Here is a 12,302-nt window from a genome sequence, read left to right as displayed (position 1 = left end):
CCCACAAGCCCCCGTGCGGTGGCTCTGCCAGCCTCTCTCAGGGCGGAGTGGCAGAGACCAGGGGAGCTGTGCCAGGGGACCCGCTCCAAAGCCCCAGAAGCCAATGGGAGGCTTTCCACTGATTCAGCCAGGCCTTGGGAGCCAGTCTTGGGTGCTCGGACCCATGGGTGTTGTATCCACGACTTGCTGTGGCTCCCACAGGACGAGGGGCAGGAAAGGGAGCGGAGACCTGGCTGAGCCTGGCCCCCCCAGTGCAGCGCTCACAGCTGGACACTTACGAACTGCAGGCCCTGGTAGCGGGCGATAGGGAAGTCCTTCACCACGTAGGTGGGGCTGTAGGCGCAGGGCACCAGCACGTTCTCCACGCGGGAGGCATCGATCTGGGGAGCTGGGCGAGAGGAAGTCAGGGCTTCGCTTGTGTCGCCTGGGACCTGGGGGGCCCGCAGCCACCCCCAACACAGATAAACTCCCCCGAGCCCAACCCAACCTGGATGCCTGCCCCGCCCACACCGTCCCCTACAGACCAGCCGATTGTCCCCTGCAGCCCAATCCAACCTGGGTGACGGCACCGCCCAGCCCAGCCCAGCCCGGTGAGTGGGAAGAATGCAGGAGGTCCCTGGGATAGCTGATCCTGTCCGGTCTCATCTCCTCACCTCCTTTCCAATGACTAACAGCCCCTCCTCCAGTTGGAAGGGTTAAATCCCTGCCTCTGCCCCACCGCCCTGCTCTCCTCATGCTTCCCCACCAGCAGCGACTCTCTTGGGAGGCCCCTGCCCCACTTACTGAGGAAGAAGGTGTCCCTGGGGTCAGGTTTGAGCATGTCGGCCCCGTGTTCGTCTCTCTGCGCCTCCCACAGGTAGCTCCAGGCGTGGCTGGCGAAGGACTGCGGGATGTGAGCCACGTGGTTCATCTTCAGAGAGGACTCATCTGAAGGGGAAAAGGAGGAGAAAGCTCCCAGTGACCTCGGGACTCGACTCAGCTCCTGGCGAGCCAGGCCCAGGGACCGTGCTCCTGGGGCAGGAGCACCACGCAAAGGTTAGCATCTGACCAACTCCACTCCTGGGTGCTGGAGCCAGCAGAGCTGCTCCAACCCCCACTCCATCCTGATCCCCTCCAACCGGCAGCTTTAGCACTGTCCCTCAAACCCCGCCCCATCCTGAGTGCCCCAGCCCCAAACCCTGCCCCATCCCGACCCCCCTCCGCAGAGGAGCCCAAAGTCACTCCCTGACAGTGAGCATCACACCAGGTCTCTGCCCAGACTGGGGAGCGATTAGTGAAGACCTCGGCTGCAGGTGGTGCTTGCTCAGTCACAGCTGCTCCCCCATTTGTACCTGTCGGGTCGCATGCACCCCCAAACCAATTCTCTAATTGCTCAAATACGAACAGTGCCCAATGTAGCAACTCAAATAGCTGCAGCTCCTTGAGTCAAATGGACAGGCCGATGGCCTCTCACCGCAGAGCCTGGCCTGTGTCAGAGGGGCAGCGAGCTGGAGGGACAATGGCAAATGCCAGGCTCAGGAGACCCTTGGTCCAGAGGCCTTCACCGGCACTGTCGCCCAGGCCCTGCCACCTGGCACTCATGACTGCAGGCAGCATGGGTGTCTGTAGCAGTGCAATTCCAAAGGCTGCGGTGGCAGAAGAAGCTAGGCCTAAAGGGTGATGCTTCATGAAAGTGTGGCGGAGACTCCAGGTTGCCACCTTACAAACGTCCAGCATGGCACTTCCTGAGGAGACGCTACTGTGCTCTAGTGGAATGGGCCTTCACCCTGTCCGGGGGAGGGAGATGTGCCACCTGATACAACCAGAAATCCGCTTAGAGAGTCTCTGAGCCGATATCATTTGTCCCCATGCTTGCTCTGTTAGAGTGATGAATAGTCTAGATGGTTTTCCAAACGGCGTCATTCTATGCCTGTGCTCGTCTGACATGGAGCAGGGGTGGTCTCCTCTCCTTGCTGGAGGGCTGAGGCTTCGGGAAGAATACTGGGAAGTGAATCAATTGGTTTACATGGAACTCGGAAATTATCGTCAGGATGAATTTCAGGTGGAGGTGAAGAAATATCTTCTCTTTATAAATATTCGGCCAGGAAAGCCCCCAGCTCACCCACTCAGCTGGCCGATATAATGGCGGAAAGCGACCTTCAGAGACAGGTGGGACATTGAGTATGTGGCCAATGGTTCCAACGGTGGCCCTGTAAAGTGTTGAAAGTATGAGATGGAGGTCCTACTGCGACATTGGCTTCCCTACTGGTGGGAAGGTCCCAGTCAGACCCTTTAGGGATCTGGTTGTTATGGGGTGAGTAAAAACAGAATAGACATCTACTTGAGGATGGAATGCACAGACTGCTGCTGGGTGGACCTGCAGCGAGATAACAGAAAGACTCCATGTCTTGAACGGAGGTGGTTGAAAATAGTAGGAATACCTGCCTGCCCTGATGATAGCTGGTTCTGTTGCACCCAGGTACCGAAACGCCTCCTTTTGGCTAGATAGCATTTTCTGGTAGACTCTTCCCTGCTGTGATTAAGAACAGTTTGAATGGCCTCCGAACATGAACGCTGTTCATGTTCCTGCCATTCTCCTGAGTTTGCAGGTCTGGGGAGGACTGAATGCTGATGGAAGTCTGGAAAGCAGAATTGTTTGGGCCAATTGGGTGCAATGAAAATGACTTGTGCTTTGTCATGACAAGTCCTCCATTGAACCTGGAGTAGTAATGGGACGGAAGGGAAGGCAAACCTCAGGAGGCCTGCCCAGGACAGTAGGAGGGCATTGCCCAGGTGTCCTGGCCTTGTGCTGCTCTGAAACATCGTATGTTGAACGTGTTCATCTAAGAGTTGGGATGAATGGACTATAAGGTGGACAGAAAGCTAGATCTTCGAGCTTAACAGGTAGTGGATCGACGGCTCAATGTCTAGTTGGCATCCAGTAACAAGCAGAGTGCCTCAGGGATAGATCCTGGGGCTGGTTTTGTTCCACATCTTCATTAATGATCTGGAGGATGGGGTGGATTGCACCTTCATCAAGTTTGCAGATGACACTAAAATGGGGGGAGTGGTAGCTATGCTGGAGGGTAGGGATAGGATACAGAATGACCTAGACAAATTGGAGGATTGGGCCAAAAGAAATCTGATGAGGTTCAACAAGGACAAGTGCAGAGTCCTGCACTTAGGACAGAAGAATCCCATGCACAGCTACAGCCTGGAGACCGACTGGCTAGGCAGCAGTTCTGCAGAAAAGGACCTGGGGGTTACAGTGGACAAGAAGCTGCATATGAGTCAACAGTGTGCCCTTATTGCCAAGAAGGCTAACAGCATATTGGGTTGCATTAAAAGGAGCATTGGCAGCAGATTGAGGGAAGTGATTATTCCCCTCTATTCAGCATTGGTGAGGCCACATTTGGAGTGTCCAGTTTTGGGCCCCCTACTATAGAAAGGATGTGGACAAATTGAAGAGAGTTTAGTGGAGAGCAACAAAAATGATCAGTTCCAGAGAGGTAGCCGTGTTAGCCTATATACAGCAAAAACAACCAGAGTCTTGTAGCACCTTAAAGACTAACAAATTTCTGAGGGCATAAGCTTTCGTGGGTTGCAACCCACTTTGTCAGATGCATGAAGAGGAAATCACAGATAGGAGGTATATATATACATTCAAGGGTAAGAAACATAACAATGGGGAGGGCAAGTGCTAACAAAGTCAGTTCAGTTAGGGTAGATGAGGCCTGTTCACAAATGTTGATTAGAAGGTGAGAATGTGTGAACAGTGACAATTACTTCTTGTAATGAGAGAACCATTCCAAGTCCCTATTCAGACTCAGTCTGATTGTGTCCAGTTTGCATATGAGTTCCAGCTCTGCAGTTTCTCGCTGAAGTCTGGTTTTGAAGTTTTTTTGTTGAAGTATGGCAACTTTCAAATCAGCTACAGAGTGTCCTGGGAGATTGAAGTGCTCTCCGACTGGTTTATGGATGTTATTTTTTTAAAAATGATCAGGGGGCTGGAGCACATGACTTATGAGGAGAGCCTGAGGGAACTGGGCATATTTAGTCTGCAGAAGGGAAAAATGAGGGGGGATTTGATAGCAGTCTAACTACCTGAAAAGGGGTTCCAGGGAGGATGGAGCTAGGCTGTTCTCAATGGTGGCAGATGACAGAACAAGGAACAATAGTCTCAAGTTGCAGTGGGGCAGGTCTAGGTTGGATAGAGATTCAACCATCTGCCTAGGTAACCCTTAAGTGGTGGAATCTAGGTTGGATATTAGACCAGGGAGGAAGGGCTGGCTTTTTACTCCACAGTCAGTCATTTCCCTTCAATAACGACCCCCATTACACAACCCTGCCCCCTCCTCCCACCTTGCAGTCTGAGTGCAGGCCAGCCTGCAGTCACAACTGTGAGGGAGCATGGGGGCTGAGGGCATCAATATCCCAGTTGTTCCCGGACCAGCCACTGTCCCTCTTCTCCAGCTTGATCCTAGGGTCTGCACTTGAGGGGCCAGATCTCCCGTCCCTGCTGCCTTATCAACACCTTCCAGAGGATACTTAATTACCAGCCCCTTGTGTATCGAGAGCTGGGACGGGATCTATTCATCAAGAGGCTCCTGCTACCAGGCCAGGTTGAGGAGGAAGCAGAAGGCCTATAGATTTAAGTAAACTCCACACCGTCCGTCCCTGCTTACAAGACAGGTCATCAATGTTGTTGTAGCCCTGTTGGTCCCAGGATATTAGAGAGACAAGGTGGGGGAGGTAATATCTTTTATTGGGCCAACTTCTGTTGGAGAGAGAGACATGCTTTCAAGCCACACAGAGCTCTGCTTCAGGCCAGCCCTGGGGAAGGCACGTATCCCCGTGTCAGGAGCTCGGGGCCCAGCCCTCCTGTCCAGGGACAGGGACCTCTCTCCAACAGCTGGCAGTGGGAAAGAGAGCGCAGTTCCTGGCTGGCTGAGAAACTGGCTGCCTGGCAATAGCCATGGCTGCCTGGCAATAGCTCCTTTTCCTCATCCCCAGGGTGGGGGTGAGTCTGGAGCAGAGACCAAGCCGGTCCCAGCAGAGCTGGTTCCATGGCTGCCAATGGAGTCCACGTGGCTGTGGGATGTGGGTGTCAGAGGGTGGGTGGGGCGGGGATGAGTCAGGCACTGGGATCTCCTCCCTTCCTGAGCTCAACTGTTCGGCTGATCCCCCCACCAGGCCTCTGCCTGGCTCATAGGGGCAGCTTCCAGGCTGGACTCTCTGTAGCAGAGGGTGAAAGGAGCTGGAGCCAGCACTGCAGGATATGGCTGCTGTGCCGGCATCTGCCCAGGGACGGAAGCAGCCAGCCAGCCAGGTGCCACAAGCACACCTGCGGGGTTTGCTGCACTGCAGCATTGGGGGAAGATGCAGCGTTATCCCCACAGATACCAAGGGCAAAAATGCTGACAGCTGGAATGCCTTCCAATGCAGCCCACGGTGGGGAGCATATATGGACACACACCACCACTTGCATTCCCCACATCTCACCACTGCCACATGCCACTATTCCTGCCCCTCCCTGACGTGCACCAGCCCTGATCCACCCCACCAAATCCTACTGTGCCTGCCCTGATCCGCCCCATAGCACCAGACCTACCCCAGCACACCCTACTGCCCCATCCTGGATCCACTCCATAGCACCATGCCTGCCCTGGCACACCCCACTGCCCCATCCTGGATCTCTCCCCACTGTCCCAGCCCTGATCCACACCCCATACAACTGTGCAGAGCCCAAGCATAATTTTTTCGGGCCCAGTACAAACTTTTAACACGAGCCCCCTCCCATAATGGGGGTAATGGGAGTTGCAGACTGGCACGGGCCCTGGTAAAGTGTACCCTTCCCCCCCATGTGGGGGCCCTGCAACTGTGCCTCTCTGGCCACCCCACACCTCTACACATGCGATGATTTGTCCAAAATGCCAGCATCACAGAAGTCACCATGGAAAATGGAACGTTTTTTCTAGCAATTTTAGAAATCTAGAAAAAAGGCCATTTGCAGACAAGGAAACCATGCAGTGTAGAAAATGCCCACCAGCTGCCATGCTCCCGCTCTCAGGGGAGCTGGGCTATTCCATCTCACACTCAAAGAGGAGGCAACGCACCGTGTGACATGAGCTTATTTTCACATTCCGTGCAAGCGTCTTCAGGAGTGCACGCGTGCCTGCAGCCGTGCTCAGCCATCCAGGCGCAGACACATTCCTGCCCGTACACCCGTGCTCCCACTGCCATGCCTATACTGGCACAGCTACGTGCTCACGCACCATCTCACCTTCTCCCATAGCCATCCCTGTCTCATTGCTCCCACACCCGGGCGCTCTCACCCACACACGCACGAGTGCAGGGTCAGATGCGGGACTGTGCCTATTACATGCGCAGACGGCCAGTTACACGGGGCGGTGCTCACCAATGACGGCACACGTGCTCCCCTCGCCATCCCTAGCTCATCGCCACCCCCACAGGCACACGAGTGTCTCGCTGGGGGTGGCATTCGCACACACCTCCCGTCTCCCAGGCTTACTCACACCTGGTACGGGCACAGCCTGCCATTCTCATGGCACACGCACTTGTGGGCATACACCATCCATGCCCCACGGCCTAAATGCCCGGCTGCGGAGGGATAAGTGGAGCTGGGGGGCGGGCCGTGCCCTGGGGAATGGCTTTACCTGTGTAGAGAGAGATGAAGGGGGAATCGATCACTTCAAACTTCAGGCTGGGCAGGAACACTCGCCACTGGAAGAGAGGGAGAGAAAGGAGAATGAGAATTGTGGCGGGGGCTGAGGTTTATTCTGGCCCCCCCTGCCAAAGAGGGGTCTGGTATACAAGCAGGAAGCAAGACGCTGCCCCGGCACCCTCAGGGGCCACATGGGCCCATTCAACACTTCTTCCTTCTGTCTCCTCTCCTGGCTGACAGGGGGTCTCAGGGAGAAGAGGCTGCCCCAGGGAAGCCGAGCCCTGCAGCGCACAGCCCATGCCTGCGTGACACTTCCCATCTCCGGAGAGCAGGAAGCAGCCATGCCCAGTACCCAGCAGCGGAGTAGCAGGCTTCTAGGCACCCACCCCATCCATATGGGGAGCAGGGAGGCACCGTTACGAAGCGGCAGTGCCAGATTGTGCAGTGCTGAAGCTCTCCAGCTCAGACTGTGGCCTGGGACACACTAGTGTAAATCCAGATTGGAGCACAGGTCCAGTCTGCACTGGGGTGTGGGTTGCACTATTCTAGCTATACATGCATTGCCCCAAGATTTGGCTTGCATAGGTGGGACATACTGGTAATTTACCAAGGCGTCTGTGCACACCCTGCTTTGCACCAGTGCAGTGTGTCTGCACTAGCGCTTCGCACCAATGCAGCCACACCAATGAGGGTGCATTAGTGCCAGTCTCTTGTAGTCTGAACAAGCTCTTACACACCAGAATGCCAGGAGTCTGTGACACACACACTCTCGCCCGTGCCGCTAATCTAGCCACGCCAAGTGGCATCTTGTATGTATGTCTCTGCCTCTCCGGGGAGCGGGGCTATTCCATCTAACACCCAAAGAGGAGGCAGTGCCCCATATGACATGACATTATTTTCATATTCCATGCAAGCATCTTCAGGCGTGCAAGCTTGCTCCTTTTGCCAGGGACTTCACAGCAGCTCCAGCTAGCTGAGCGAGGAGAGAGGGGGCAGAGGAGTGTGCGCCACAAATGGCTCGCCTCCCTTCCAATTCAGAAAAGGGATGAATGGAGTCTCTTTAAAAAGGCTAATGATATTTCACCTCCGGCGGCCCACAGAGCTGGAACGGCCTCTATGAAAGGGGCAGGCCTCTGCTGAGTGGGATGAAAACGAGACTGTTCGGTCTCTCCAGGAGACGAGGAACATTTTATCTCGAGGCGAAAGCTTTTTAGATACTCCCAGCTAGGGAGTCCTCTCCTGAAATAAGCACACAGCCCTATTTGTGGGGAAGGTTTTCTCAAGCGACACAAGGAAGCCAGCTCTTCATTATTGCCTTTTCCTTCTTGGTATTTTTATGCCAAAAGGTAGAAAACAACATTTATCAGGGCCCTCTTCCCTCCTCTACTGTTTGCCAAGCTTGGATTCCTCTGCCCCCCCAAACTGGATTAATACCAGTACTTTTTAATTAACAGAGATCTTGCCATGCAGCTGTCAGCGTAATTCTGGGACTATAGTGAACTGATCCCGCAGCACCAGCAGGGAGAGCACAAGACATTGGTCCACGGAGGTGCTATTTGAATGGAGCTCATTCCTTGTGTCATTGCTCAGCTAAGTGTGGTGGATCTGAGACCCACAGCACAGAGTCATTGCTAAGGGCACCCCTCACAACATTAAACTTCAGTTTTGAAGTCAGGATTTTGTGCCTAAACTATTGAAATCAAAACGAGACAGATGCCCTACTGAGCAGCTGGGAACATTTCCTTTACACAAGACGGATCTTACTGAAGTTGCCAGCTCGGGACCTGATCCAAAGCCAACTGAAGTCAGCAAGCTTTGGCCCAGGCCCTAAAACAGCACTCTCTTCCCCAGCCTCTCTTCAAGCCTCATCTAGGAACAGAAACAGCACTGAGTTAACTTCAACTGGTATTTAAACCAAGGCAGTTACGTTGGCCCAAAGCCCTGGTTGTTGCTCCTGTTGCCATATGAGTGTGGCTCGTTTCAGTTGAATTCAAACCTCTTTCTAAACAACTTAAGCTAAGTTTTGCATCAGTTTGCATCCATGCAGCCTTTTGCCCTGGTTTAACTAAAGCCACTTTAAACATCACACCTATGGCTAAACAGGTGCAAATATGAGTATGGACCAGCCCCCAAATTCACAGAGGTACAATGGGGAGCTGCTAAAGGAAAGATACACTGGGGTTCCCCTCTTCTTTATGATCTCTTCAAAGGGATTTTTCCACCCACAAAAAAAAAAAAAAGTCTTTTCTCCACCTCCTGCTTGTTTTTTCCCCATTGAAATTCAGGTCTTGTCTGTGCTGAATACTCTGTGGCAATGGGAGATATAGGGGGATGGTGCCCTCAGAAGTGCTAAAGTTGAGCAATTAGACAGGGAAGGGAGGGGGGACTGTCAGACTGCCTAAGGCTTTGAGGTGTTTTGTCTGAACCCATTTAACGCCAGAGTTCAGGAACGTTTTGGAGACAGGAAGCCTTTGCTAAAGACCCAACATCCCTCGGCGCCAATTAAGCCACGGGCGCTCCCTATGCACGTGCTCCGAGCTACACAAGGGGTCGTCCAGCAAAGACAGGTCAGATTTCACACTCCTGGTATTTCTAACGTGTGCAACAAGCAGGAAAAACCAAAGTGCCCTTCCCAGCCATCTTCACACATTGCAGAGAGGTGGAAAAGGGCACACGGCCCATTTTAAAACCCCCTTGTTCACCAACAGTGCTTCCCATTCTCTCCTGCCTTTGTAGAGCAGCCCTGCGGGAGCTGAGCAAAGGCTGTGCCCCAGGGGAATTGGATGGGCGCAAACCTCCAGGTGACAGCTGCTAGGGGAGACCACAGGAGTAGTTGTCACTGCTGCGGTGCAATGCTGCCATCAGGCCCCGTCTCCCCTCACAAATGCCAGATGCTGAGTGTGGCACGAGGGAGTCCTATGGCTGAGGGAGGCAGGTTTCATGCACCGTGAGTGACTCCAGCCCTGAGCTGAAGGAGGGCAGGGAAGGGGAATCCAATCTCCACAGGAGCGTCACTAGCCAAGACATCGCCCACATATGCCCACCGACAGGCTCTGCAGCTGACAGGGTCTCCCCAAGCTTCAGCCTGCCCCCCCATCCCCTGTTGGGACCCTGCCCATGCCGAAGGGGCCTTGCGATGCAATGAGGCAGGCAAGGCGTTCAGGAGACTCCACTGTGGGGAATGCTCTGCAGGCCGCTCGAGACAAAGGCACAGACACCGCTCAGCTGGGCTGTAGCACGTGCTACAGACAGCGCTGCTCCGCTCAGCAATGATTTCCACTGACAGGATGGGAGGCAGGTGGTGAGGGGATGCTGGCTGGCTGGGAAGTCTGTCTGTCCCTCCGTCCCCATCTTTCTGGGCAACTCTTGGCAGGCCAACATCTCAACTGTATTAGCTGCTTCCCACAGGCACGGCCCCTCGCCCCCGGCATGGCTGGGCTCCTCCACACCCACGTCTCACACAAGCAGTCCCAGCCTCGCGGTGGCCTAGAAAGCACCCCGCCGAACGGGAGGCTCATGGGTACGGCAGGGACAAGAGCCCAGAGCAGCATCAAGGGCCGGATGCGCCAACGCCAGCAGGTGCGTGTGCGCCAGAGCCTGGCAACCATTTTGCCTGAGAGGTACAGGCTGAGCCCAGAGCAGCCCACACGGCTAGGGAAGTGCCTGCCAGCCTTGCCTCCAGCCCCAGGGCACGTCGCTGCCTAGCAAACGCCCGGCTTTCCTTCCCCCACTGCTCTGAGAACCTCAGGCGAGCGCGCGGCTCCTCAAAGCCAGCACAAAAGGGGGCTAGGTTTGCCCCTTCTTCACCAGCCCCAGGGAACACCTGCTGGCGGGAGGAGAGAGGCACTTCAGGAGAGGAGAGGGGCGGCCTGGCTAGCGACGACTGGCGGATTCATTGCCAAGTCCTGGAGCCGGGACCCCTCCCCCGGGGATGCTCAATTAGCATTTGTTACGAGTGAAGCATCACCGAGGCCAGAGCACGACTGTCTGATGACGAGGTCGTGACAGGCCAACTGACGCTCAGCGCACGAAGGGCAGACACCACTCAGCGCCAGGCAGCCAACGTGACGCACTCAGCTGAACCACACTCTGCATGCTCACAGCGTGGGCGGCGGGAACAGACACCTCTTGGGGGCTGGACTTTCAGCACACCCAGAGAGGCTAGAATGACAGGGCCAGAGCCTCAGCTGGTGTCACATGGACTAGCTCCACTGGAGTGACTCTGCATTACACCCACTGAGGATCTGGCCCTTGGGGGCTAGAATGGGTGAGACCTATTAGATCATGCCATGCCACCCCTTCCAGCCAAGGTAGGATTATCCCCCTCCAGCAATTCCATCAGTGCTTCATCCAGCCAAGGGTGAACTGTCTCCAGTGCAAGAGTCCCACCCTCTTCTGCAGGGACGACTCCCCAGTCCAACGGGACTCTGGGGGGTCTGTGCTACTAGACAGCCTTTCACCGATTGGTGAGGGGCGGGCAAGTGACAGCTTTACCCACATCCCTGTGGAAGGCCAGAGACCCTCCCCTCTGACTGTGACACCGGGCAGCAGGCAGCGTCCATGAGGGCAGCGCACACAGCTCACGGTTGCAGCCTGCTGAGACAGCAAGGCTTCTTTCTTGAAAGGGGAGGATTCAAACGACAGAGAAGGTGCTGTGGTCTGTGATCCCCCCTCGGGGAGCGCCAGGACAGCCTCCCGCTGGGCTCAAGCAAAGCCCCTCTGTAGCCATCAGTGATTGAACTGGAGGAGGTGGGAGCTGGGAATTTGGAGGAGAGATTGGGGCAGGGAGGGGGTTCCCACCAGGACATGTTTGGCCCAGCCGTACCCTCCCTGCTCCACCTCGAGCCGTGCGGCAGCAGAGATTATGGGGCCAGCATTTTCAAAAGGCCTGATTATCAGAACTGCTGAGTAGTTGCTGATCCCTCTGATGTCAGCTGGGGACGGGGGTGGCTCTGGGTGTCTCATGCGGAGCACCCAGACTCAGGGGCCACCTTTGGAAGATTTCTCTCTGATGCTCTGCAAGCTTTCCAGAGGGGGCATCTCATCCCTGGAGGAGGCTAGGGCATTACAGAGCAACGGCACGAAGAGATGCCAGCCACACGTTATGTCTGACGAGGATGCCCTACCTGGAACACACTAAGTGCACAGAGCTAGTGACAGCAAACAACAGGTGAGGATAATAATCTTTAGGGAAAGCTCCCGGGAGAGAGGCGAGCCATCCTCCTCTGGCAAATCTTCACCATTGAAATGGGCCCAAGTTGGGGTTTTGGCTGGAGAGTAGCAGAGCCCAGCTAGGGGACGGAGGGCTACGCAGGGCTGTGCTCTTGGTTCTCAGTGTGTTTCCCCAATGGTAAACGTCTGTGCCCCACAGCTGTGACAGCCAGGGCCCAGCTAAGCCAGCCCCACAGAGCAAGCCAGGCAGGGGCCAACCCGAGGTTACTCACGCCTACTTCCACGTGGTCTGACCCACGGTCATCCTGCTTGTGGAGGAGCTCGAAGTAATAGCGTCTGGAGGACATGAGGCTGCAGGAAAGGGAGAAGATGGTTAGGAACCAGTGACCACAACAGGGGCTTTCCAGCCCTCCTTCTGTGAGGAGCCCAGAGCCCTCTGGCCCCAGAGGGCTGGCCCCCAGGGCAC

At 55.3% G+C, this 12,302-nt stretch overlaps 1 protein-coding gene across 1 annotated transcript in view; it reads right to left on the bottom strand.

Moving 5' to 3' along the window:
• B4GALNT4 (beta-1,4-N-acetyl-galactosaminyltransferase 4) overlaps window positions 1-12,302 on the bottom strand; it is a 120,925-nt gene that overhangs the window by 16,001 nt on the left and 92,622 nt on the right. The window contains exons 8-11 of the mRNA XM_067540373.1: window positions 12,109-12,187; window positions 6,657-6,723; window positions 784-927; window positions 279-388 (exon numbers count right to left, since the gene is read on the bottom strand). Coding sequence (XP_067396474.1) covers window positions 279-388; window positions 784-927; window positions 6,657-6,723; window positions 12,109-12,187 — 400 coding nt within the window. The remainder of the gene's footprint in view (window positions 1-278; window positions 389-783; window positions 928-6,656; window positions 6,724-12,108; window positions 12,188-12,302) is intronic.

This window comes from Emydura macquarii, unplaced genomic scaffold (assembly GCF_026122565.2).
Source record: "Emydura macquarii macquarii isolate MOO-44397 ecotype Brisbane River unplaced genomic scaffold, CSIRO-AGI_Emac_v2 contig_587, whole genome shotgun sequence".
NCBI lineage: Eukaryota > Metazoa > Chordata > Testudines > Chelidae > Emydura > Emydura macquarii.
This window is presented reverse-complemented; position numbering and strand designations above follow the sequence as displayed.